This window comes from Rana temporaria, chromosome 4 (genome assembly GCF_905171775.1).
Source record: "Rana temporaria chromosome 4, aRanTem1.1, whole genome shotgun sequence".
Taxonomy (NCBI): domain Eukaryota; kingdom Metazoa; phylum Chordata; class Amphibia; order Anura; family Ranidae; genus Rana; species Rana temporaria.
The window spans coordinates 65473739-65496659 of NC_053492.1; the positions used below are offsets into that span (position 1 = coordinate 65473739).

The 22921-nt window shown below is 43.5% G+C and overlaps 1 protein-coding gene across 1 annotated transcript; it reads right to left on the bottom strand.

Annotated features, from left to right (window-relative positions):
- Nucleotides 1–203: 203 nt before the first annotated feature.
- Nucleotides 204–15400, bottom strand: LOC120936280 (WD repeat and coiled-coil-containing protein-like). Its single transcript, XM_040348512.1, has 3 exons — nt 13402–15400; nt 7500–7614; nt 204–637 (listed from the first exon to the last, which is right to left on the bottom strand). The coding sequence occupies exons 1-3, from the start codon at nt 15229–15231 to the stop codon at nt 492–494; spliced, it is 2091 nt and encodes a 696-aa protein (XP_040204446.1). The 5' UTR covers nt 15232–15400; the 3' UTR covers nt 204–491.
- Between the last annotated feature and the right edge of the window lie 7521 nt (nt 15401–22921).

Consider the following 22921-nt stretch of genomic DNA (forward strand, 5'->3'; position numbering starts at 1 on the left):
TGTGCGGCAGGACGCTCTCTACGTGTTAGAGACTTCAAGGAGGTGTGAATTACTGGGCGTGTCGCAATGCATACTGGGAAATTTAGTTCTTACATGAACGAGCGCCGCAAACCAGGAAGTGAATGAGAGAACAGAAACTTGAATGCCGGAGGTGATATAGATGAAGGAATTTAATTGGTATTTAACAGAATCATTACACTATTCTGTCTGTCTACCTTGCAGACATTAATTTTAGGCAAAACATTTTTTTCCTTTACAACTCCTTTAACTGCTCCAATACCGGCTCGGTGACAACAAGCCTCACATGTGGCCATAGATAACTGCTGCATAATATTCATTTTAAAGAAAGTGTAGCAAAATAAGGACTACATCATTTTCCTAATTACTAAAACATGCTATTCTTCAAGTTCTGTGGACAACACATGTTTTCAGGGTCTCCTCACAGCAAGCGGCAGCGTACAACATAATTGAAGGATCACATCAAGTTCACATTACTGCCTTTTCTCTGTAGATCCAGTAGACTCAGTGGCGGAAGATAAGGAATCTTTTGCCTCACGTATCATAACTTCTTGATTGGGTCTGAATATTACTGGGGCAAAGCCCTCGCCATCTTCTGTCAGGACGACCCACTTTGTGTCTGCAGAAATAATACAAAACGCAACATATAGGAGGATTACTAGAACAATTATTGCATCCATCTCACTTCCAGACCAGGATTTTTCTGGCACTTTTTGTTTCATCAGTACTTTTTGCTAAAAAAAAATTACTTATAACCCCCAAATACTATTGTAGCGCCCCTTTACTTTCAGTAAGGACGCTATGTTAAATTTAGTGGGGGAATGGGAGAGTTATGTTGCTCTCATTCTTGATTTTGGTAAATTTGGCTATCGCCAAATCTGGATTGTTCTGTGGGTCAGTCTGCGTTCCAGGGATACAGTTTCATCTCTGGGCGGCAGGTGGTGCCAGAGGGGTCCAGGCGGAGCCGTTTCTTCCCAGCAGCCAATTGGAGGAGTTTGCCCTCACGGGGCATGCTGGGGAGGGGTATTTCTGTTGCGGGGTGTGCGCACATCACGGGCCCCACCACTATGGCCCTCCTGGCCTAGGGTCGCGTGCTACGCAGAGTTCCTGACTCTGGGCTCTCATAGCCTGGAGCAACTGATGCTACAAAGGGGCCCCAGTGACTTACTGGGTCCCCACTTCTACTGAGAAGATCCCAAGCTGTATGCTGTTCGGTGGGGGATCGGCTTGAGGAGAACCCGGAGGCAGGTGATCAAAAAGGGCTTGAACGAACCATCAGGGATCTGGTGACCGGACATTGACAGGTGCATTCACACTGTCAACCGGTGACCCTAACGTGATTTACTGGGAGGATTCGCTCGACCATTCAAAATTACCAAGTACTAGGCCTGTGGCAGAGGTCTCATCCTTTAATCAGAGCCAAGTCTGTGGCAGAGACTTGTTCCTCCCAGCAACCTTAAAGCGGTGGTTCACCCTCCATAGCAACATTTTAGCATAAAATTAGGCATAGTAGCGCGAGCTACAGTATGCCTGTCTTGATTTTTTTAGCCCGGTACTCACAGTGCAATCGTACATTGAAGATTCCGACTCCCCGCGGGGAATGGGCGTTCCTATCCAGACGGAGGATGATTGACGGCCGGCTCTGGCACGTCACGCCCCCCCGAAGACAGCCGGAGTAGGTCTCGGCTCTTCACGTCGCTATACGGCGCCTGCGCACAGACTATGCGCAGGCGCCGTGAAGAGCCAAGCCTATTTCGGCTATTTCCGGAGAAGCGCGACGTGCCAGAGCCGGCCGTCAATCATCCTCCGTCTGGATAGGAACGCCCATTCCCCGCGGGGAGTCGGAATCTTCAATGTACGATTGCACTGTGAGTACCGGGCTAAAAAAATCAAGACAGGCATACTGTAGCTCGCGCTACTATGCCTAATTTTATGCTAGAAGAAAAAAAAAATTTTTTTTGTTTATAGGGTGAATCCCCGCTTTAAGTGGCGCTCTGGCTGTCAGACCGGTGAGAGAGGTCTATCCAGTGGCACTTCACCCATTCTGGCTTGGGTGTGCGACGACACTGATACAATTACAGAAGGCAGGACTGCTTTCTTTATCCAAAGTCTGATACTGCAAAGTTATTCTATTTTCATCAACCTTTCCTGTCTACCTCAAGTTGATGTGTTGGTCGAGTTGGACTAGGAAAATAAAGCATTCGAAAACTTCATCTACAGCCTGGACATTCGATTATTGCTCTGCTCACTACCTTCACCCCTAGACACTACATAGAGGTAACTTAATACGCCAATCCCAAATCAATCAGCGGCTCCTGAGGGGGTAGCGCTACACTATATTTATTTTTAAAGCAGAGGCCCTACAGAATACATTGGTGGGTTTTACACATTTTTATGGCACACGGTATTTGCGCAGCAGTTTTTCAAAAGAATTTTAAAAAAAATAGAATTTTATTGCAAGAAAACACAATACATGACTCATTATTATTTTTTTTTTTGTAAAATATAAAAGATGTTGTTATTTAGAGTAGATAGATGCCAATTATGACATAATTTAACTGCTTGCCGACCAGCCGCCTTCATTATACTGTGGCAGGTCGGCTGGTTCCCGCAAAGTTGTACGTAGGTATACGTCGGCTCCACAGAGAACCAGAACGGGGATCTGTTAGTTTAAACAAACAGATCCCCATTCTGACAGGGGAGGAGAGAGAGAGATCTGTGGTTCCTAGTGATCAGGAACAGCAATCTCTCTCTACTCCCAGTCAGTACACTCCCCCCACAGTTAGAAACACCTCCCTAGGGAGCACTTAAAACAGTTCCACCTGAAAAAAAAAGAAGAAAAGTCAGCAGCTACAAATACTGCAGCTGCTGATTTTTAATATAAGAGCACTTACCTGTCCAGGGTGCCCGCAATGTCTTCACCCGAAGCCGACCCATCCCTCGGCTCCGGGTGCAGGCGCCAAAATCCTTACTAGGGGAAACTGGAAGTGAAGCAAGTCGCGCTGCGTGATCAGAATGGTCCCTGCTGTCTTCTGGGACCTGTGTGTCTCCCAAAAGACAGCCGGGAGAGTGGGAGGGGCTGGACATTGCGTAGTTCTCTGGTCTATGTCCGGAAGTGGGAGCAGATACCTGGATTTGACAGATTTCTGCTCCCCCTCTCCCTGATAGTGGCACTGGAGGGGGGGAGGTTCCATTTCTGGGTGGAACTCCGCTTTAACCCCTTGATCGCCCCCTTCCCTGCTAGTGTATTTTTTTTTTAATAGCACTGACCACTGTATAAATGTCACTGGTCCCAAAAAAAAGTGTCCGATCTGTCCTCTGCAATGTCACAATCCCGCTAAAAATTGCTAATCACGGGCATTACTAGTAAAAAATTAAATTAATAATAAAAATGCCATAATTATATCCCCTATTTTGTAGATGCTATAACTTTTGCGCAAACCAAGAAGAATACATATTGGCCTAAACTGATGAAGATTTTTTTTTTTATATATTTATTATAGCGAAAAGTAAAAATTATTATTTTATTTTATTTTTTTCAAAATTTACTTTTTTTTTATAGCGCAAAAAATAAAAACTGCAGTGGTAATCAAATACCACCAAAAGAAAGCTCTATGTGTAGGGAATAAAAACTTTAATTTTGTTTGGGTGCAGCGTTGCACGACCACACAATTGTCAGTTGAAGCTACGGTTAAGCTAATTGTTAAAATTGCACACGCCCGTGCAATAGCAACAAACAATGTAAGCTTTACTATCAATAGGCGACACTTTAAAAGCCTTTACAGGCAATGTAAACATCCTTGTGACAGCAATAGACATGTGACAGGTACTGTTTATGGAGGGATCCTTGGTCCCTCCTCTGCCCTTATAAGCATTCAAAACACGATCAGGGCCCATTCTCATAGCGTAGTCGGAGCTTTCTTTTTTGGGTGTAATTTTTCTGCTATATGCATAGGGCAGCTCATTGATTTCAATGGGCTGCCCTATTGTCAATAAATGCAAAGCAGCTCATTGGGGATTTTTTATCATGTTATAGTTTGCATGGTTTTTACTGTGTGTTTTACCACATTTGTTGCACATTTTTGCATCCAGCAAAATTTATTGTTGCTTTCATGTTTGGGGTGCCACTAAAAATTAACGCCACTGAAAGTGTGACTAGTTAAATTTAGATGTATAAAGGTGGTCATATCCTATACATCCCAATCGACATACTCTGTACAATCTCCTTTCGTTTTACCAAAACTATATAATAAGAGGACACTCCTATCTATCCGATCACTCTGTATTCAATCATGCAGGCTCTTGCACTACATAGTTGATGGTAGATCTAAAAGATTGTACAAATTGTATAGTATATGTTAAGCTTTACAGACTTCCAGAGATACGTTTTCTCCTGTTTTCAGTACTACAGCTCTGCTCCACATAGGCTGTTATGTGATCGCTCAGCTCCTGCACACTCCACCCATCAGCAGAAGAAGATACTGACATTGTCTGCATTGGAGAAGCATGTAACTACAACCTGCTGCTTGCAGGACTCTTTCTAACATCCCGCAAACGCACCGCCCCAGTCTGAAAGCACTCGGGCATCAATGCATTAGCCAGCGCTTAATTTCCTCCTTTCCAATCCCTTTAGGTTTGGTTCACACTAGTGTGAATTGGATGTGGGTTCCCTGCATCTAATTCGCAATAGCAGGAGATTGTGACCCTCTCTCTATGAAGCCGGTTCACATATCTCCGCAGCGGCTCTGGTGTGATTTGCACAGGAATGCTGTGCGTCTTTTGGTCCATTTCAGGTCCGAATTTAGCCCAAAGTTTGGGCTCAAATCTGACCTAAAATGGAGAACAAGATTAGACAGACATCCATAATGATGGAGTTTCAGGTCTAATGTGTGTGTGTGTGTGTGTATATATATATATATATATATATATATATATATTAGGGCTGTTACTGATCAAAATTTTTCTGTTCGATTAATCGTTTTTTTTTTTTTTTTATCGATTAATCGACTAATTTTGATTAATTATAACGCACATACAGATCCAACTACTTTTAGCTGATCTCCTTGCAGGCTGTTTCCCGGTGCAGCTACCAACCACTGGAAAAATGGATAGCAGGATACAAAAAAACACACAAAGGCAGCGCTTGATGGGAATAGCATTAAAACTTTTATAGTCTTCAAGTAGGTAACCAAATAAATATTGCACTGGAGATAAAATCGATGTAGCTACATAAACTGTAAAAATGGTGCGAGTAATACCAAACGGTACCAAAAGCAGTCATAAAAACATGTAGCTAAGTGTGATACTGGTATAAAAATGTGTACAACGATACCACTGCTGAATCTAGATGAGGAGAGGTTAACATCAGTCCGTCGGCATGTAGATGTCCCATGAAGGGAACTATCAGTGGATGGTTGTAGAATCCCAGGTTGATAGAGGGAAGTGATAGAGGGAAGTGTAACAGCCCTTGCGTGTGGCAGATAGTAAGGTCCCGCTGGCATGCAGATATGAAGGCACAGCAAAGGAGCCCTTCAGATGGACACGGCAAGCCCCGCCGGTGTCCGTGACGTTACTGGATCTCCGAAAAAACTCCCTGAAGGCCCGGAAGCCGGCGGAGAGGTGCGTACCAATCAAAAGAATTTTAGTCGATCAAAAAGATTTTGATCGATCAAAAAAATTAAAGATTAATCGATTAATTAAAAGTTAATTTGCACAGCCCTAATATATATATATATATATATATATATATATATATATATATATACACAAAAATGATGCATATTCATGACAAGTTGTCTCTATTAGACACAGCTGATGTATGGCAGGTGTATGAATCAGAATTTAGCGGAGTCAGAGTTTCACACATGCGGACAGTATGTCCGTATTTCATCCATCCGTTTTCGGATGAAATACGGACATACATTACCCCTTATGGGATAGCAGGTGTCAGCGGATGAACATCCGCTGACACCCGATCTCATCTGTCCCCGCTATGTTCCGATTTTGCAGACAGAGGAAAATCCTATTTTTCCATCTGTCTGCGGATCGGATTGGGTGAACACAGACAGACGGTCCCCCCATAGGGGAGAGCGGAGATCTGACAGGTCGGTCCCTGTCATCTGCTGGCTCAGCGGGATCAATGGAGCGATCCCCGCTGAACAAGCGGATATGTAAGGAATCCGATAATGTGAAAGGGCCCTTACACTTTCAGTCCAGCCTTCTGTAACTGCACTATTGGGTAACTGGTAACTGTGGGGCAGATCCACAAAGCGAGTACGCCGGCGTATCTACTGATACGCCGGCGTACTTTTAAATTTCCCGCGTCGTATCTTTGTTTTGAATCCTCAAAACAAGATACGACGGCATCTGGGTTAGATCCGACAGGCGTACGTCTTCATACGCCTTCGGATCTAAGATGCAATTCTTCGGCGTCCGCTGGGTGGCGTTCCCGTCGTTTTCCGTGTCGAGTATGCAAATTAGCTATTTCCGACGATCCACGAACGTACGAGCGGCCGTCGCATTCTTTTACGTTGTCTCGTTAAAGCTGCTGTTTGGTGGCGTACTCAATGTTAAGTATGGCCGTCGTTCCCGCGTATAATTTAAAAAAAATAAATTTGTTTGCGTAAGTCGTCCGTGAATCGGGCTGGACGTAATTTAGGTCCACGTCAAAACAATGACGTCCTTGCGACATCATCTAGCGCAATGCACAGCGGGAAATTTAGGGACGGCGCATGCGCAGTTTGTTCGGCGCGGGGACGCGCTTCATTTAAATGAAACACGCCCCCCTACTCGCCGATTTGAATTAGGCGCCGTTACGCCGCGACAAATACACGACGCCGCCGTAACTTACGGTGCAAATTCTTTCAGGATTCAAACCAAAAACAGTAAGTTACGGCGGCGTAGCGTATCTCAGATACGCTGCGCCGGCCCCTTTTACACATGCAGACCGTTCAGTTCATCAGTTCGGTCACGTCTTTTTTTTTTTTTAAACGGACAAAGTTTTCATTTGTTTTTCATCAGTCTCTCATCAGTCTTTTTACATCCACTACCAATGCAAACAATTATGAAAAATTGAGTGTTTGTTAGTTTACATCCATTTTTTATCCGATACGTTTTTTTAACGAAAGAAAAATAGAGCTTTGATCAGTTTAAACAAACAGATGTTGACGGATGCAGATGATCATCCATTTACATCCATTTTTCCAAAGAAATGTATAGATGTCTGTTTTTCTTCAGAAACGGACAAATGAACTACATGAGTGAAAGGGGCCTTAGATATACTTTAACTACAGCACATATTTTTCAATTCCTTCTTATTACTTTGCATTTAGCCATTTAATGAATTTTGTTATATATGGAATTTATGAACTTCTATAAAAATAAGATAAGTAACCTAGGAAAATGTGCTGCCCCCTATCATGATAATATAATAATGATAATATAATAAGGTAGAAGGGTATACAGATAAATACAATTATTACCAAACATCATTTCAATGGTTTGGAGGTGAAAGATCTCCCGTACAGTCCTTAGGTGAAGTTTTCCATGACATAAAAGAACAAGTCTGAAGGCACCTCTTCCTACATCTGATGACGCCTTAAAAAAATAAATAAAGAGAAAACATTATTATCAATAAATTAAGTTAAAGGACTAGGAGCTCAGCTCTCGTCATTGTAAGGCCACATGTATACTGGGTGTTTAGCACCTGTGCAAAAGTATGCAGAATTTTCATGTAGGTGGAAAGGAACAGGCACACTGTCTGGACCCGTTGCCTGTAAAACTCTATGAGAGGTTGAAAGCTGCTATGGCTAGACAAAGCATCGAGTGGTACTAACATTTAGGACCATAGGTGTGCACAGAGGGTGTGCCGGGTGTGCCCAGGCACACCCTAATCATTCTGTGCAGCTCCCTACTCCTTCCCTTTGTAGCACCTCCGTCTTCCCTCCTCTCCTCTCCTCTCCTGCTGGTTGTTGCTGCGGAAATGTTTTAGGAGTGAGGGAAGGGGCTGGTAAATATGTATTTATCAGACCCTTACCTTTCTGAATGAACATGGTGAGTGATCGGTAGTGTGTGTTTGAGCTTTGGGGTGCACACCCTAATGCAATAGGCTGCTCACATATATGTTAAGGACCATATGTAGCCAGGGAACGAAGCCAGACTCACATTCCTGGGCACATATGGCCCATACAGCTGACTATTATCAGGTACTGTATATTGTTCTTTGTTAGCTCTGAGGACTACAGAACCACACCCCTCTATGCTTTGGAAAACAGTTGAAGGGTTGGGTTCAGTGGTCCGTTCTTGCTTACGTTGTTCTAATACAGAAATATGAGTGGCTGTTGTCATCCTACAATTGGAAGTTGTTACTGGCACCACAGTCACATTTAATGTGTAAGTTCAACTTTACCAAAAAGTATACTATTCTGTCATATACCTAAAGAAACATACCTTCCCTTTGCTGTTTAAACAATGTAAGCCAAAACCGCCTTTAACCACTTCCTTACCGCGCTATAGCCGAACGATGGCTACAGCGCAGCTCTGTTGTTCTGGGAAGGCGTCCATGGAAGGTAAAAAATATATATATTTTTCTGGACAGCCGCACTCCGAACAATCGTTGCCTTTATTGGTAAATCAAAAAACAGCACTACGAGCTACAGCAACAGCAAACTGGACACCTGACGCGTTTCACATGATCCCTAGTGTTTTTTTTTTTAATCAGATACTTTTTTTATTGGATTTCTGACATACAAAACACATACTTACTTTTTTTTTTTTTTTTAAATGCGTTACAAAATATTACATGGTATATTTCACAACAGATTTCACATATCTTCAAAGTCACATATACATCCATATAGCATCTCTATTTTCTTCAGCCCTAAACTGGATGCGTTATGTCTAGGCACCCTGAATATTCCCTCCCATTACTCTTTCTACCCCTGCCTAGTGGTCTCTACTCTCTATATCCAGGGGTTCTGCTTTGCATCAGCCGCATTGGTGCCATACCTGGGGCATTCAACCAAGGACCCCATATATTCTCAAACTTCCCCGAATTACCCTGATGTTTATAAGTAAGTTGTTCCCTAACAAGAGAATCATTTACCGACAATATCCACTCTGTATATGTGGGGGCCGTTACAGACAGCCACTTCCTAGCAATTAGCTTCCTAGCCAAAAATAGGGTCCTCAGGATTGCAGTAGAGGTATATGGCATATACATTTCTTCGTCTAACCACCCCAACAAACAAAGTTTAGGATCCATAGGGAGTTGAAGGTTCCAAATGCTATTAACAGTGTCCACCACCGCTCCCCAGTAACGCTGCAGCTTCGGGCACCTCCAGAGCATATGAACAAGGGTCCCGTTGTCCACTAGACAGCGGGGGCAAAATGGGTCATCCCTTCTATGCCATTTATACAACTTTTCAGGTGTACGATATGTACGATGAATAATAAAAAGTTGGGTTAGCTGCTGAGTTGATGACAATGTAACCTTAAGAACATTGCCTAGTATTGTATTCCACTCTTCATCAGCAATATATCCTATGTCATCCCCCCAGCCAGCTCTACACTCCAAAGTCATCGCCGTGGAGGCATGACCAAGAAGGGCACTATACAAGGACGAAATTTGTCCTTTCCTAGAGGGCACCATAGTTAGCTTCATGAGCATTATTGGTCTAGTAAGCTCCCATATAGATATTGTAGCCTGCGCAGAAATGGCATGTCGCAATTGTAGATATTGAAAGAAGAGCGTATTGGGCAGCTCAAATTCTGCACGTAGGGACTGAAAATCTCTAAGTACCCCTCTATCGTATAATTGAGAGATATACTTTACTCCCCATCTCTCCCAATCAATAAAATGTTGTAATTTATTAAGTTCTGAGTAATTACTATTCCTCCATATACGTGACCAGCTAGTATATCCCCTATATTGCAGGTGTTGTTTAGTTTTATTCCAGATTTTGTCTATAAGTATAAATGTGGGGTACTGGTCCAGAGACCCCAGTTCCCCCGCCTCTATACATTCTATCAGGTTATCTCCGGTTACCTGGGCTCCCACCATGTTTCTAGTGGGGTCCGAGGGTTCCGGGCACAGCCGTCCTGCCAAGTGTTGTAGCTGTGCCGCAATAAAATAAAAAAATGGGTTCGGTACTGCTAAGCCTCCCAAATCCTTCCTCTCCTGTAAAGTTTCTAATTTAATTCTTGGGACCAGTTTCCTCCATATTAGTGCTCTGTGTATATATATATATATATATATATATATATATATATATATATATATATATATATATATATATATATATGTGTGTTGCATTTCTTAAATATTTGGGCAGGGATCCATATAGGAGCATTATGGAGCACCTAGAGTAGCTGTGGGTTCCAAATCATTTTGATCATGTTGCAGCGCCCAACGACGGACAGCGGCAACTTAATCCAGCTCGTTGTTTTTTCCTGAAATTTTTTAAGAACAGGCTCCACATTCAGTTTAATATATTGATCTAAATTAGGGTGGATCATAATGCCCAAATATTTAAATTTATCCACAACTTTGATCTGGTCAGCAATCTTCGGCAGAGGTCCCAAGAGTGCGTCTAGTGGAAGAAGGGTAGACTTGTCCCAATTAATTTTAAAACCAGAGAAGGTTCCAAAAGTATGGACCAGTTTCATAAGATGAATCAGGGATGCAGACGTATCACCCAGAAACCACAGCGTGTCGTCTGCGTATAGTGCTACCTTCTCTTCTAGTTCTCCCCGCCTGAATCCCTGTATTTCTGTGTTTCCCCTTATAGCCGCCACCAGAGGATCCCTAGTGTTTAATAATAAGCTATGAATAAATACTAGGAATAGTATGAAATGCGTAAGCTGTTCCGTTTGTTGTTGCTGTGGCTTGTAGTGCTGTTTTTTGATTTACCAATAAAGGCAACGATTGTTCGGAGTGCGGCTGTCCAGAATTTTTTTTTTCTACCTTGCTATATGCATTGCCTGCACCTGTGGCTTCTGTGAGGAGGATCATTACAAGGACACATCCTACCTGAAGTGGCAAAACTTCTCCCATTCTCCCTAAGGCGTCCATGGACTTCATCTCAGAACCACGCCCCTCACGTGCCCCCTGGGGTGTGCATTCAGCACGCTCCGTGATTGCTGTGTCCAAAGGTAAAGGGTCAATCAAAGTGCCCCTTAGGCAGTCCTGACAGGAGACATGTACACAGATAATCAGGGCACTGATCTTCAGTGCCCTTATTATCAGTAGAGCCCCATCAATGCTGCCCATCAGTGCCCAACAGTCCTCCCTATCATTGCCTCTTCATCAGTGCTGCCCCTTAATAAGTGCCCATCAGTGCAGCCTATCAGTGCCCATCAGTGCAGCCTCATCAACACTTATCAGTAAAGGAGAAAAATTACTTATTTGCAAAATTGTATAACAGAAACAAAATTTTTGTTTCTTTTTCAAACTTTTCAGTCTATTTTAGTTTGTTTAGCAAAAAAATAAAACACCCAGTGGTGATTACATAATACCAAAAGAAATCTCTATCTGTCTCAAAAATATGATAAACATTTCATATGAATACAGTATTGCATGACTGTGCAATTGTCATTCAAAGAGCGACAAGTGGTTAAAAGAAGCTTCTTAAAACCCTCTGCGGTTTATGATGGCTGTGTCCCAAGTTATTGTAGAGACAGAACAGCCATTGGGACCAGCACCCCCTAGCGCCACAGGAGAGAGTGTTGTGCTGTTCTTTCAGTCCGCACATGCGCAGTCTATACTCAGCTGTTGCATAAGTGGCTAGAAAGAACAATAGAGCACTCCTTTCCATTGCACTAGGGCAGGGGTGTCAAACTCAGTTTCATCGTGGGCCGCATCAGCATTATGATTGCCCTTTCCTTATGCTGCTGCTGGGAAGAAGCTGGATGCATTGCTTGAAAGCAGAAAGTAAGGGTCTGGAGTAGGACCAGAGGAGGGATGGAGCGCTCTTGCAGCTGCAGGAGAGGTGCGAGGGCAGTGGCGCACCCCCGCCGTGGCCTTAGGAAAGACCGCGGCTTCGGCCTAGCTCCGGAGCAGTCGGCCATCTTGGTACACCCGGCGGCGGTGCGCGCTGACGTCATCACCCCTCTGCTATTCCTACCAGAGCGCACGCCGCGATCTATTTTGAATGCATCTGCAAGACTGCAAGTACAGTGAGTTGAATAATGATTCTTGGGCAATGCAAAAACTACTGGCTATTATTATTAATATGTGGGGGCAATGGTATACTACTGAGTGGCTATAGATGTACCTTGAATTTATTATTACTAATGTGGGGGCAATGTTATACTACTGGCTAGTATTACTAATGTCATGTGGGGGCAATGTTATACTACTGGCTAGTATTACTAATGTCATGTGGGGGCAATGTTAAACTACTGGCTATTATTAATAATGTCATGTGGGGGCAATGTTAAACTACTGGCTATTATTACTATGTGGGGGGCAATGTTAAACTACTGGCTAGTGGCTAGTATTACTAATGTGGGGGCAATGTTGCTGATCCGAAAATGATCCGATCCGTGACTCCTGATCCGAGGATCGATCCAATCCGTGAGTTTTTTGATCCATTGCAACCCTACTGCCGGCATGGTCTCCCAGCCAGGGAAAGAGAGAGGAAAGAAAGAGGCGAGCTGTCCGTATCGGCAGAGAGCGGAATTGCACTCTGTAATAGCTTTCATTAGAACTTCCAGTGATCCCGGGGCTCACGTCACATAGCTCCACCTCTTGGCCCGGCACCTTTGATAGACAGAACGCCGGTCCAATGCGGGACATGTGATGTCATCAAAGGAGTTGGGCCAAGAGGTGGGACTATGTGACGATGAGACCCGGGAAGACTGGAAATCCAAATGAAAGCTATTACAGCGGGCAATCCTGCTCTCTGCTGATCCAGCCAGCTTGCCTCTTCCTCTGCACAGGCAACGCTGCATGGGGCACAGGCAACGCTGTATGGGGCACAGGCAACGCTGCATTGACACTAGGGCAGCTGTGGGGGGGGGGGGCCCCATATAACATTTTGCTATGGGGCCCTGTGATTTTTAATTACGCCCCTGTGCGAGGGCCAAATGAAATGGACTGGAGGGCTGGATTCAGCCTGCGGGCCTTGGGTTTGTCACCTGTGCACTAGGGGGTGCTGACCCAGATTTAGCACATTATGCTGCTATACCCATATGAGACAGCATAGTGTGCTTTTTTGGTAAAGATGTACTTACACTTTAATTCATCTAGTTAAAAATCCACTAGTAAGTTTCTAGAGGAAAATGTTGCAGATTCATTTGACTCATGAGGCAACATTTTCTTGTACTGAATTCAGATTTCTTGGTATAGATATAGATTTTTAAAAACAACAACACAATGCATACCTGAAGAGTAACTGATACACAAGGCGGATCTTCTGATGATGGGTATGGCAAAATCTTAATGTAGCTTTTTGAATCTTCTGACTCTACTGCCTGAGCCTCGAGTCCGGGGTTCATAATTCCCTCAGCATTAACATTGATAGATGTTGCAATAAAGTCCTGTGTTTGTTCTGAGTCATTTTTGTAAGGCTTCTGAGACACAAATCTGCAGAAAGTCTTGTTCATTGTCCCGCTATTGACCTTCAAAGCCCTTGGGGATGTTGGCTCAGTCTGAAAATTCTCAAGAGTTACTGGACTATAGGATTCCGCCAATGATTTATTTTCATCGTAGTCATCTAGACTCGATGTTGGGCTTGGATCACAGCTGGTCCCCCGGGCAATTTCTCTCAGTTTCCGTCTGATGCGTAGAGGTTTACTGCCCATATGGTTTGGCATCCAGAACTCTTTGCTCACACTGTGGTCATCACCAAGTTGTTTATTGCCAGCCGTGATATTGAAATGGTCACTGATAATATTTTGATCACAATTTAACCTTGATGGTATATATTCAATTGGCATTATTTTCCTTGTTAGTAACTGGACCGTGTATTTTTCAGAAACAGAGATGGGCAGAAACACCATATCACCAGATCTTTGCCTTCCAGCCATAATTAATAGCATAGTATCAGTAAGAAAAGATATACCTTTGGCTCGTTCAGTCTCTTCAAGCTTGATTTGTTGGATGTTGGGCATACATGATGGAGCTATGGGATAGATCAACACTAGGTTGGAGGTGTTGGACGATACTGCAGCTCTCTCACATTGGGAGTCTAGGACTAATATATCCGGGGTGGAGATACCTGGTAGGGATACCTTTCTTGTGGTTGTAGCGTTTTTCTCGAAGGTCACAATTACAAGGTTGGACAATTCTGGCTTACTTTCCACTGAAATGCTCTTTTGTTTCATGTGAAGTAAGGGACTAGGATCAGACTTACGATGTCTGGCAAGGATATGGGATATATCTGCTGGAACTAATGAAGAGACCCTCAAAAAGTCTGCCGGCTCTGATTTCCCTGAATCAACAGACAATCTTCTATTGTTTCTTGTCAATTCTTCATCTAGTTTCAGAAGGGACATTTGCACCTTTGATTCATCCAGCTCCTTATGGACATTGGTAGAACTTTTTTCTGCGGTCACCACAACTTGGTAGTCAACAGTGGGCTGAATAGCAACTATTGTAGAGTCAATGTTAAACACAGGACAAAAAGAGCATGGACTTAATGTTTTGTTGTCATCATTCCATAGGTAAGAATAAAGAGAATCATCCATGGCTGCCACAACCCGACTGCCATCTTTAGTCCAGCAGGCGCACCGAATCACACTGCCTCCTGTAATGTCTGCCTTAGCGTTATTATTGCTATGGCACACAGAGTACAGAACTGTAATGTCCCTTTTGGTTAAAACAATTAAGATATCCTTATTCGGGTGCCAAATACAACCTTGTGGAAGAATGGGTAGAGCTTCACCATAAGCACATGTCTGAGAAACAACCAGCTTGTTCTTTTCCAGTGGATTGTAGTACAATTGCCAAACAGTGACATGTTTTTTGTGTTGAACGGCCAGAAGAGCCAGAATGTCTGTTACTGGACCCCAGTACAGTCCATGAACGTGTTCAAACTGGCCAATCACAACAGAGCTGCCAAGTTCTGGCTCTTCATTTTGCAAATGTAAAGTGGTCAGGATGACTTGCTTGCCATCTGTCCAGGCTAAACCATGCACAGGATGGATGGCTTGATGAAGTGCATTTATCCCATTCCTCAAGAGTTTTGCTTTTCCTAAATCCATCGGTGGCATTTGTATCACAAGAAAAAGGACCAGTGTTCATCGGCTTCACAAAAATGAAACAGGTCAGTGTCAACTTTCCAACTGTTTCCCATTCACTAAAGATTAACAATGTACCTTGGGAGTGAGTGGCTAACGTTCTAGACAGCAAATCTGTTAAGAGTGTACTTTTGCAATGTATCTTGGGATGAGTTAACACCCAACCCACCAGTTACAAGGAAGCTTTAACTAATTACATTGCATTAACTTTAGGTTGGAAATCTTTCTCGGAGGTTAAGCTCTGTCATTCTCTTTGCTATATATAACTTTTTAATACATTGACCCCTTGTTGGCTGAGACTTTCCTACGTATGGGATTATGTCATAAAATCAGCCTTCTTTTCTGTAGTCTGAACTGGGAAGGTAACGTGAAGTTATCTTCTGTAATGCTACAGGATGATAAGGATTAATCCAAGCCTTCCAAATAAAGATTTAATATCATTAGTTGCTCTGCAGGCAATATATATTATAGAATTATAGAAACGTGATAAAAAATTATCAAATAAATGGGATAATCATATATATAACAACCAATGATTAATCTTGTGAGAAGGTTAATCATTGGTTGTTATCATATATATATATGATTATCCCATTTATTTGATAATTTTTGATCACATGTTTCTTGATAATTGCACATCTTTTTCGGTATATACCGGTATATATTGTTTTTAGATTAAGTATTTAATCTTTAAGTTTGCTGCATTTATTAATTTCATTCACATATTTATATAAATTTCACCACTTTATCACATTATTTAATTACTATTAGGGTGAGCGCAGAATTTTTCCACTTTTCACACATTATATATATATATATATATATACACTCTCACCAGCCACTGTATTAGGTACAATTGTTCAATTGCTGTTCAATTGCTTGGTAACACAAATTGATAATCAGCCAATCACATGGCAGAAACTCAATGCATTTAGGCATCTAGACCTGGTGAAGTACACTTGCTGAAGTTCAAACTGAGCATCAGAATGGGTAAGACAGGGGATATACAGGTAACCACTTCAGCCCCGGAAGATTTGGCTACCAGGCCATTTTTTGCTATACGGCACTGTGTCGCTTTAACTGACAAATGCGCGGTCGTGCGATGCTGTACCCTAAACAAATTTGACATCCTCTTTTTCCCACAAATAGAGCTTTCTTTTGGTGGTATTTGATCACCTCTGGGTTTTTTTTTTTTTTTGCGCTATAAACAAAAGAAGTGTGACAATTTCAGAAAAAAAAAGAAAAACACAAGGGGCCAGATTCACAAAGAGATACGACGGTGTATCTACAGATACACCATCGTATCTCTGACTTACACTGGTCCTATCTATGCGCCTGATTCATAGAATCAGATACGCATAGATAGGGCTAAGATCTGACAGTGTTACAATGTGTTACACTGTCGGATCTTTTTTTCAATTTAAAAATGGCGCCGGGGGCGTTCCCGCTGATTTACGATAAATAATATGTAAATCAGCGAGATACGCAAATTCACGAACGTACGCGGACCAGTCGCAGTGTTCTTACGTCGTTTCCGTAGCGGTTTTCCCGTCGTATACTTACCCCTGATTTTAGCAGGCGCAGCCAATGTTAAGTATAGCTGGCGTTCCCGCGTCGAATTTGAATTTTCCAACGTCGTTTGCGTACGCCGATTCACGAACACGCGCGTCGCAAGTACCGCTCACGTCGAAACCACTGACGTCCTAGTGACGTCAGTGGGAGCAATGCACGCCGGGAAATTCCCCGGACGGCGCATGCGCATTTAAATCGGCGCGGGAACGCGCCTGATTGAAATAGTACACTTCCCTAGCCGCGGAATTTGAATTCCGCCGGGGGATTTAGGATCCACCGTCGCAAGTTTGGAGGTAAGTGGTTTGTGAATTAGCCACTTGCCTCCTAAACTTGCGGGAGCGGATCTTAATTCACGTAGATCGAGCGGATCTATAGATCCGCTGAGCTACGTGAATCTGGCCCCATATCTTCTACTTTTTGCTATAATAAATATCCCAATTTAAAAAAGTTTAGGCTGATATGTATTCTTCTACATATTTTTGGTAAAAAAAAATCTCAATAATTGTATATTGATTGGTTTGCACAAAAGTTATAGCATGTACAAAATAGGGGATAGATTTATGACATTTTTTATTTTATTTAATTTTTACTAGTAATGGCGGTGGTCAGCGATTTTTATCGGGACTGCGATATTGCGGCGGACAGATCGGACACTTTTGACACATTTTTGGGACCAGTGACATTAATACAGTGATTAGTGCTATAAAAATGCACTGATTACTGTATAAATGACACTGGCAGGGAAGGGGTTAACACTAGGGGGCGATCAAGGGGTTAACTGTGTTCCCTAATGTGTGTTCTAACTGTAGGGGGATGGGACTGACTAGGGGAAGAACACACGATAATTCTCCTGGCCCCTGAGAGAACCGGGATTTGTGTGTTTACACACCGTTCTCGTTCTGTAAGGAGCAATCGCGGGTGAAAAAATAATATAGTGCATATAATTGCAACACTAATCATATTGTAATTGAATGTTATTAAAAATTATCTTTCCTTTTCAATCTGCAGCTCTGGAAATTTCTATAAATGCATTGCAATATGGATAGCTGGAGCTGTTCTGCACACAGAGGCCCGGATTCACGTAGAATGGCGTATCTTTGTGCTGGCGTAACGTATCCTATTTACGTTACGCCTCCGCAACTTTTACAGGCAAGTGTCGTTTTCTCAAAAGAAAGTTGCGGCGGCGTACCGTAAATAGGCCGGAGTAAGCCCGCCTAATTCAAATTGTGAAGAGGTGGGCGTGTGTTATTTAAATTAACCATGACCCGACGTGATTGACGTTTTTCACGAACGGCGCATGCGCCGTCCGTGGAATATCCCAGTGTGCATTGCTCCAAAGTACGCCACAAGGACGTATTGGTTTCGACGTGAACGTAAATTACGTCCAGCCCCATTCACGGACGACTTACGCAAACGACGTAAACTTTTAAAAATTTGACGCAGGAAAGACGTCCATACTTAACATTGGTACGCCGCATGTACGCCACCATATAGCAGGGGTAACTTTACGCCGGGAAAAGCCTAACGTAAACGGCGTATCTGTACTGTGTCGGCCGGGTGTACGTTCGTGAATTTGCGTATCTAGCTAATTTACATATTTCTAGGCGTAAATCAGCGTACACGCCCCTAGCGGCCAGCGTAAATATGCAGTTAAGATCCGACGGCGTAAGAGACTTACGCCGGTCGGATCTATTAGAAATCTATGCGTAACTGATTCTATGAATCAGGCGCATAGATAAGACGGCTTAGACTCAGAGATACGACGGCGTATCTGGAGATACGTCGTCGTATCTCCTTTGTGAATCTGGGCCAGAATGTGTACTGATCACTCCCCAGAAACATAATTTCCTGCTTATGTGATTGACGCAACAATTTTGTGCAGAATCCCAGAAATCTGCACTAAGATACAAGTCAGATTTCAGGCATCCCCTGCAACAAAAATTTAATTTTTGGAGAGCTACTTTCAATAGGAACCCGTCTAAGGCCCCGTACACACCATAGAATCCATCCGCAGATAAATCCCAGCAAATGGGTTTCAGCGGATAGATCCTATGGTGTGTACACGCCAGCGGATCTGTTTCCGCGGATATATCTCCCCTGGGATGGATTCCAGCAGATCGAATATTCGCTGACATGCAGAACATATCCATCTGCTGGAGTCCATCCCAACGGATGGATCCGCTGGTCTGTATAGACTCACCGGATCCATCCGTCCGAAGGGATCCCCCGCATGCGTCGTAATGATTCGACGCATGCGTGGAATTCCTTATATGACAGCGTCGCGCACGTCGCCGCGTCATAATCGCGGCGACGGCGCGACATGTCATCGCCAGAGGATTTCGGCGCGGATTTCAATGCGATGGTGAGTACACTCCATCGCATTAAAATCTGCTGAAATCCTCGAGAGGATTTATCCGCGGAAACGGTCCGCTGGACCGTATCCGCGGATAAATCCTTCCGTGTGTATGGGGCCTAAAGGGTTGCAGGACCAACAGATTTCCTCATTAGTACACTGCTGCTGCCACACTGGACAGTTAATTAAAGGGGAGGTTCACCCTAAAAACGACTTTCTCTTATTACACTGGCCCCCCACATTACAATACGATTATGCCTATTAGTTTTTTTTTGATGCTGTACATACCTTGGTACAGCTAATTCACCCGTGGCTTCCGGGTTGCGAGTCCCGCGGGAGTGGGCGTTCCTAACATGCTGGTGATTGACGTTTTGACAAAAAACGAGCTCCCCCGTCGCGTAAGCTGCGGCACGATTGGCGAAAAGGAGCCGAACGGCGAGTCGGCGCTATACTGCGCCTGCGCATCGCCGTTCGGCTCCTTTCGGCAATCGTGACGCGGCTTACGCGACGGGGGGGGAGCTAGTTTTTTGTCAATCATCAGCATGTTAGGAACGCCCACTCCTGCGGGACTCGCAACCCGGAAGCCATGGGTGAATTAGCTGTACCAAGGTATGTACAGCATAAAAAAAACCTAATAGGCATAATCGTATTGTAATGTGGGGGGCCAGTGTAATAAGAGAAAGTCGTTTTTAGGGTGAACCTCCCCTTTAATATCCAGTGAGCGGCAGTTGTGTGGAGGAAAATGTCTTATTGATGTCAGAAGTCAGAGGAGAATGGGCAAACTGGTTCCAGATGACAGAAAGGCAACAGTAACTCAAATAACCACTCATTACAACCAAGGTATGCAGAATACCATCTCTGAATGCACAACACATCAAACCTTGAAGCAGATGGGCTACAGAAGCAGAAGACTGCACCGGGTGCCACTTCTGTCAGCTAAGAACAGGAAACTGAGGCTACAGTTTGCACAGGCTCACCAATATTGGACAATAGAAGATTAGAAAAACGTTGCCTGGTCTGATGAGTCTCGATTTCAGCTGCAACATTCAGATGATAGGGTCATAATTTGGCGTAAACGTGAAAGCATGGATCCATCCTTCCCGGGAGATTTACATCATGGATGTGCAGTTGACTAATCTGCAGCAACTGTGTGACGTTATCACTTCAATATGGACCAAAATATCTGAGGAATGTTTCCAACACCTTGTTGAATTTATGCCACGAAGAATTAAGGCAGAGAAAAATAAAATTAGGGCCAGATTCACATAGAACTGCGGCGGCGTAACGTATCGTAGATACGTTACACCGCCGCAAGTTTTCATCGCAAGTGCCTGATTCACAGAGCACTTTCGATGAAAACTACGCCGGCGGCCTCCGGTGCAAGGCGGGCCAATTCAAATGGGCGTGTGCCATTTAAATTAGGCGCACTCCCGCGCCGGACCTACTGCGCATGCTCCGTTTCGCAAATCCCTTCGTGCTTTGCGCGCCGCGACGTAATTTTTTCGAACGGCGACGCGCGTAGCGTACTTCCGTATTCCCGGACGTGTTACGCAAACGACCTTCATTTTTAAATTCCGACGCGGGAACGACGGCCATATTTTAGACAGCAATATGTTTGCTGACTAAAGTTAGGGCACCTAAAACGACGACTAACTTTGCGACGGGAAACTAGACTAGCGGCGACGTAGCGAACGCGAAAATCCATCGGGGATCCGCCGTAACTGCTAATTTGCATACCCGACGCTGGTTTACGACGCAAACTCCACCCAGCGGCGGCCGCGGTATTACATCCTAAGATCCGACAGTGTAAAACAATTACACCTGTCGGATCTTATGGATATCTATGCGTAACTGATTCTATGAATCAGTCGCATAGATAGAAACAGAGATATGACGGCATATCAGGAGAAACGCCGTCGTATCTCTTTGGTGAATCTGGCCCTTAGAACCTACATACATAATGAAAAAAGGAAAAGCAGACATAACCATTAAAATGTGAATAGAAGTAATATGCATGGGGTTGTGGTAGAGCCCTCCTTAAAGCGGAACTAACTCTCCTAAACAACGTCTTACTTCATCCCTCTCCCCTCCCTCTTCCACAAATGCTAAAATGTTTATTATATTCTTTACCATTTTTTTTTTGGGTGAATTTTCTTTTACGTATCGGATTTCTGGGCGAATTATATCACAGGTGTTGTCCATCTTTTCCCCCTCTGCAGGTCCAAACATGTGACTCCTTGTAAGCCTTTTTGATGTTGGTTCCTGCCTGGAGGATTGGGGGATGGCATATGAAGATATTCGGATCATTGGGCCAGATTCACATACCTTTGCGGCGGCGTAACGTATCGTCTTTACGTTACACCGCCGCAAGTTTTAGCGCAAGTGCCTGATTCACCAAGCACTTGCGTGTAAACTTACGGCGGTGTAACGTAAAGCCGTCCGGCGCAAGCCCGCCTAATTCAAATGGGGCGTGTACCATTTAAATTAGGCGCGTTCCCGCGCCGAACGTTCTGCGCATGCTCCGTCAGGAAATTTCCCGACGTGCTTTGCGCAAAATTACGGCACCCCGACGTATTTTTTGAACGGCGACTTGCGTTACGTCGTTTCGTATTCCCGGACATCTTACGCAAAAAAAAAAAATTCTAATTCGACGCGGGAACGACGGCCATACTTTAACATGGCTGTTCTAAATCTAAGCCATGAAAAAGCAGGCCTAAGTTTGCAACGGGAAAAACCGACTAGCGACGACATAAGAGATTGCGACGAACGCGCGTATCTTCGTGGATCGCCGTAATCAGCTAATTTGCATACCCGACGCTGGAAAACGACGCAAACTCCACCCAGCGGCCGCCGGAAAATTACACCTAGGATCCGAAGGCGTACGAAGCCGTACACCTGTCGGATCTTAGCCAAAAGCCGTTGTATCTTTTTTGTGAATTACAAATAAAGACACGACGCGGCAAATTTGAAAATACGCCGGAGTATCAGTAGATACTCCGGCGTATTTCCTCTGTGAATCTGGCCCATTGTATTTTATCCTAAATCTCTGGTCATGTGATAGTTTCTGAAATCAAATTTCTTAAATGGTAAATATACCTCTATCATATATACATAGATGTTATTAATTTGTAGAGTGTCAGAATCATGAAAAATTTCTCACCAGAATACCAATCCATCTAGTGGTGAATAGAAATATTTGCAGGGGACAGCTCCAGATTGAAGGTGGGCATTGTGTATTCACTGCTGCTGAAAGACTTTAAAACACAAATAGCCTAGAAACATGCCTTGAAGCAAACCTGTCCTCTGTTAAAAAATGCCAAACTAATATGCAATATATAGCATGCCCAATATGGTGCATGCATTACCATTTAAAGCACTTTCCTGTCATACTCATCCATTAATGGTACTTCCAGGTATAGGGCAAAATAGCATACCTCCCAACATTTTGAGATGGGAATGAGGGACATCTACTAACAAATGTATGTAGGCATAGGACACGCCCTCTGCCACACCCCCTTAAAGGAGAATTAACTAAGAAAAAGGTTAATTAAATCCACAAAGACCACTATTATTCCTTTATATTGTACAAAAAAAAATAAGATTTTTTAACCCCACAAGTGCTTTTTTTACCACTAATATTCCTTTATATTGGCTTTTGGAATTTACAAATTTAGCAATTTAGAAATCAGATGAAAGGTTTAGGGCTAGAAAACACTTTTTGATAGATAAAAAGTGCAT

Bases quoted from the DNA above. Each gene is read 5' to 3' on its own strand.
- LOC120936280 (XM_040348512.1), bottom strand. From the start codon at position 15,231: ATGCCACCGATGGATTTAGGAAAAGCAAAACTCTTGAGGAATGGGATA. The intron at 7,615-13,401 runs GTATGCATTGTG...TATTTTTTTAAG, and splicing joins GTGTATCAGTTACTCTTCAG to GCGTCATCAGATGTAGGAAG. The intron at 638-7,499 runs GTAATAATTGTA...TTATTTCTGCAG, and splicing joins AACCATTGAAATGATGTTTG to ACACAAAGTGGGTCGTCCTG.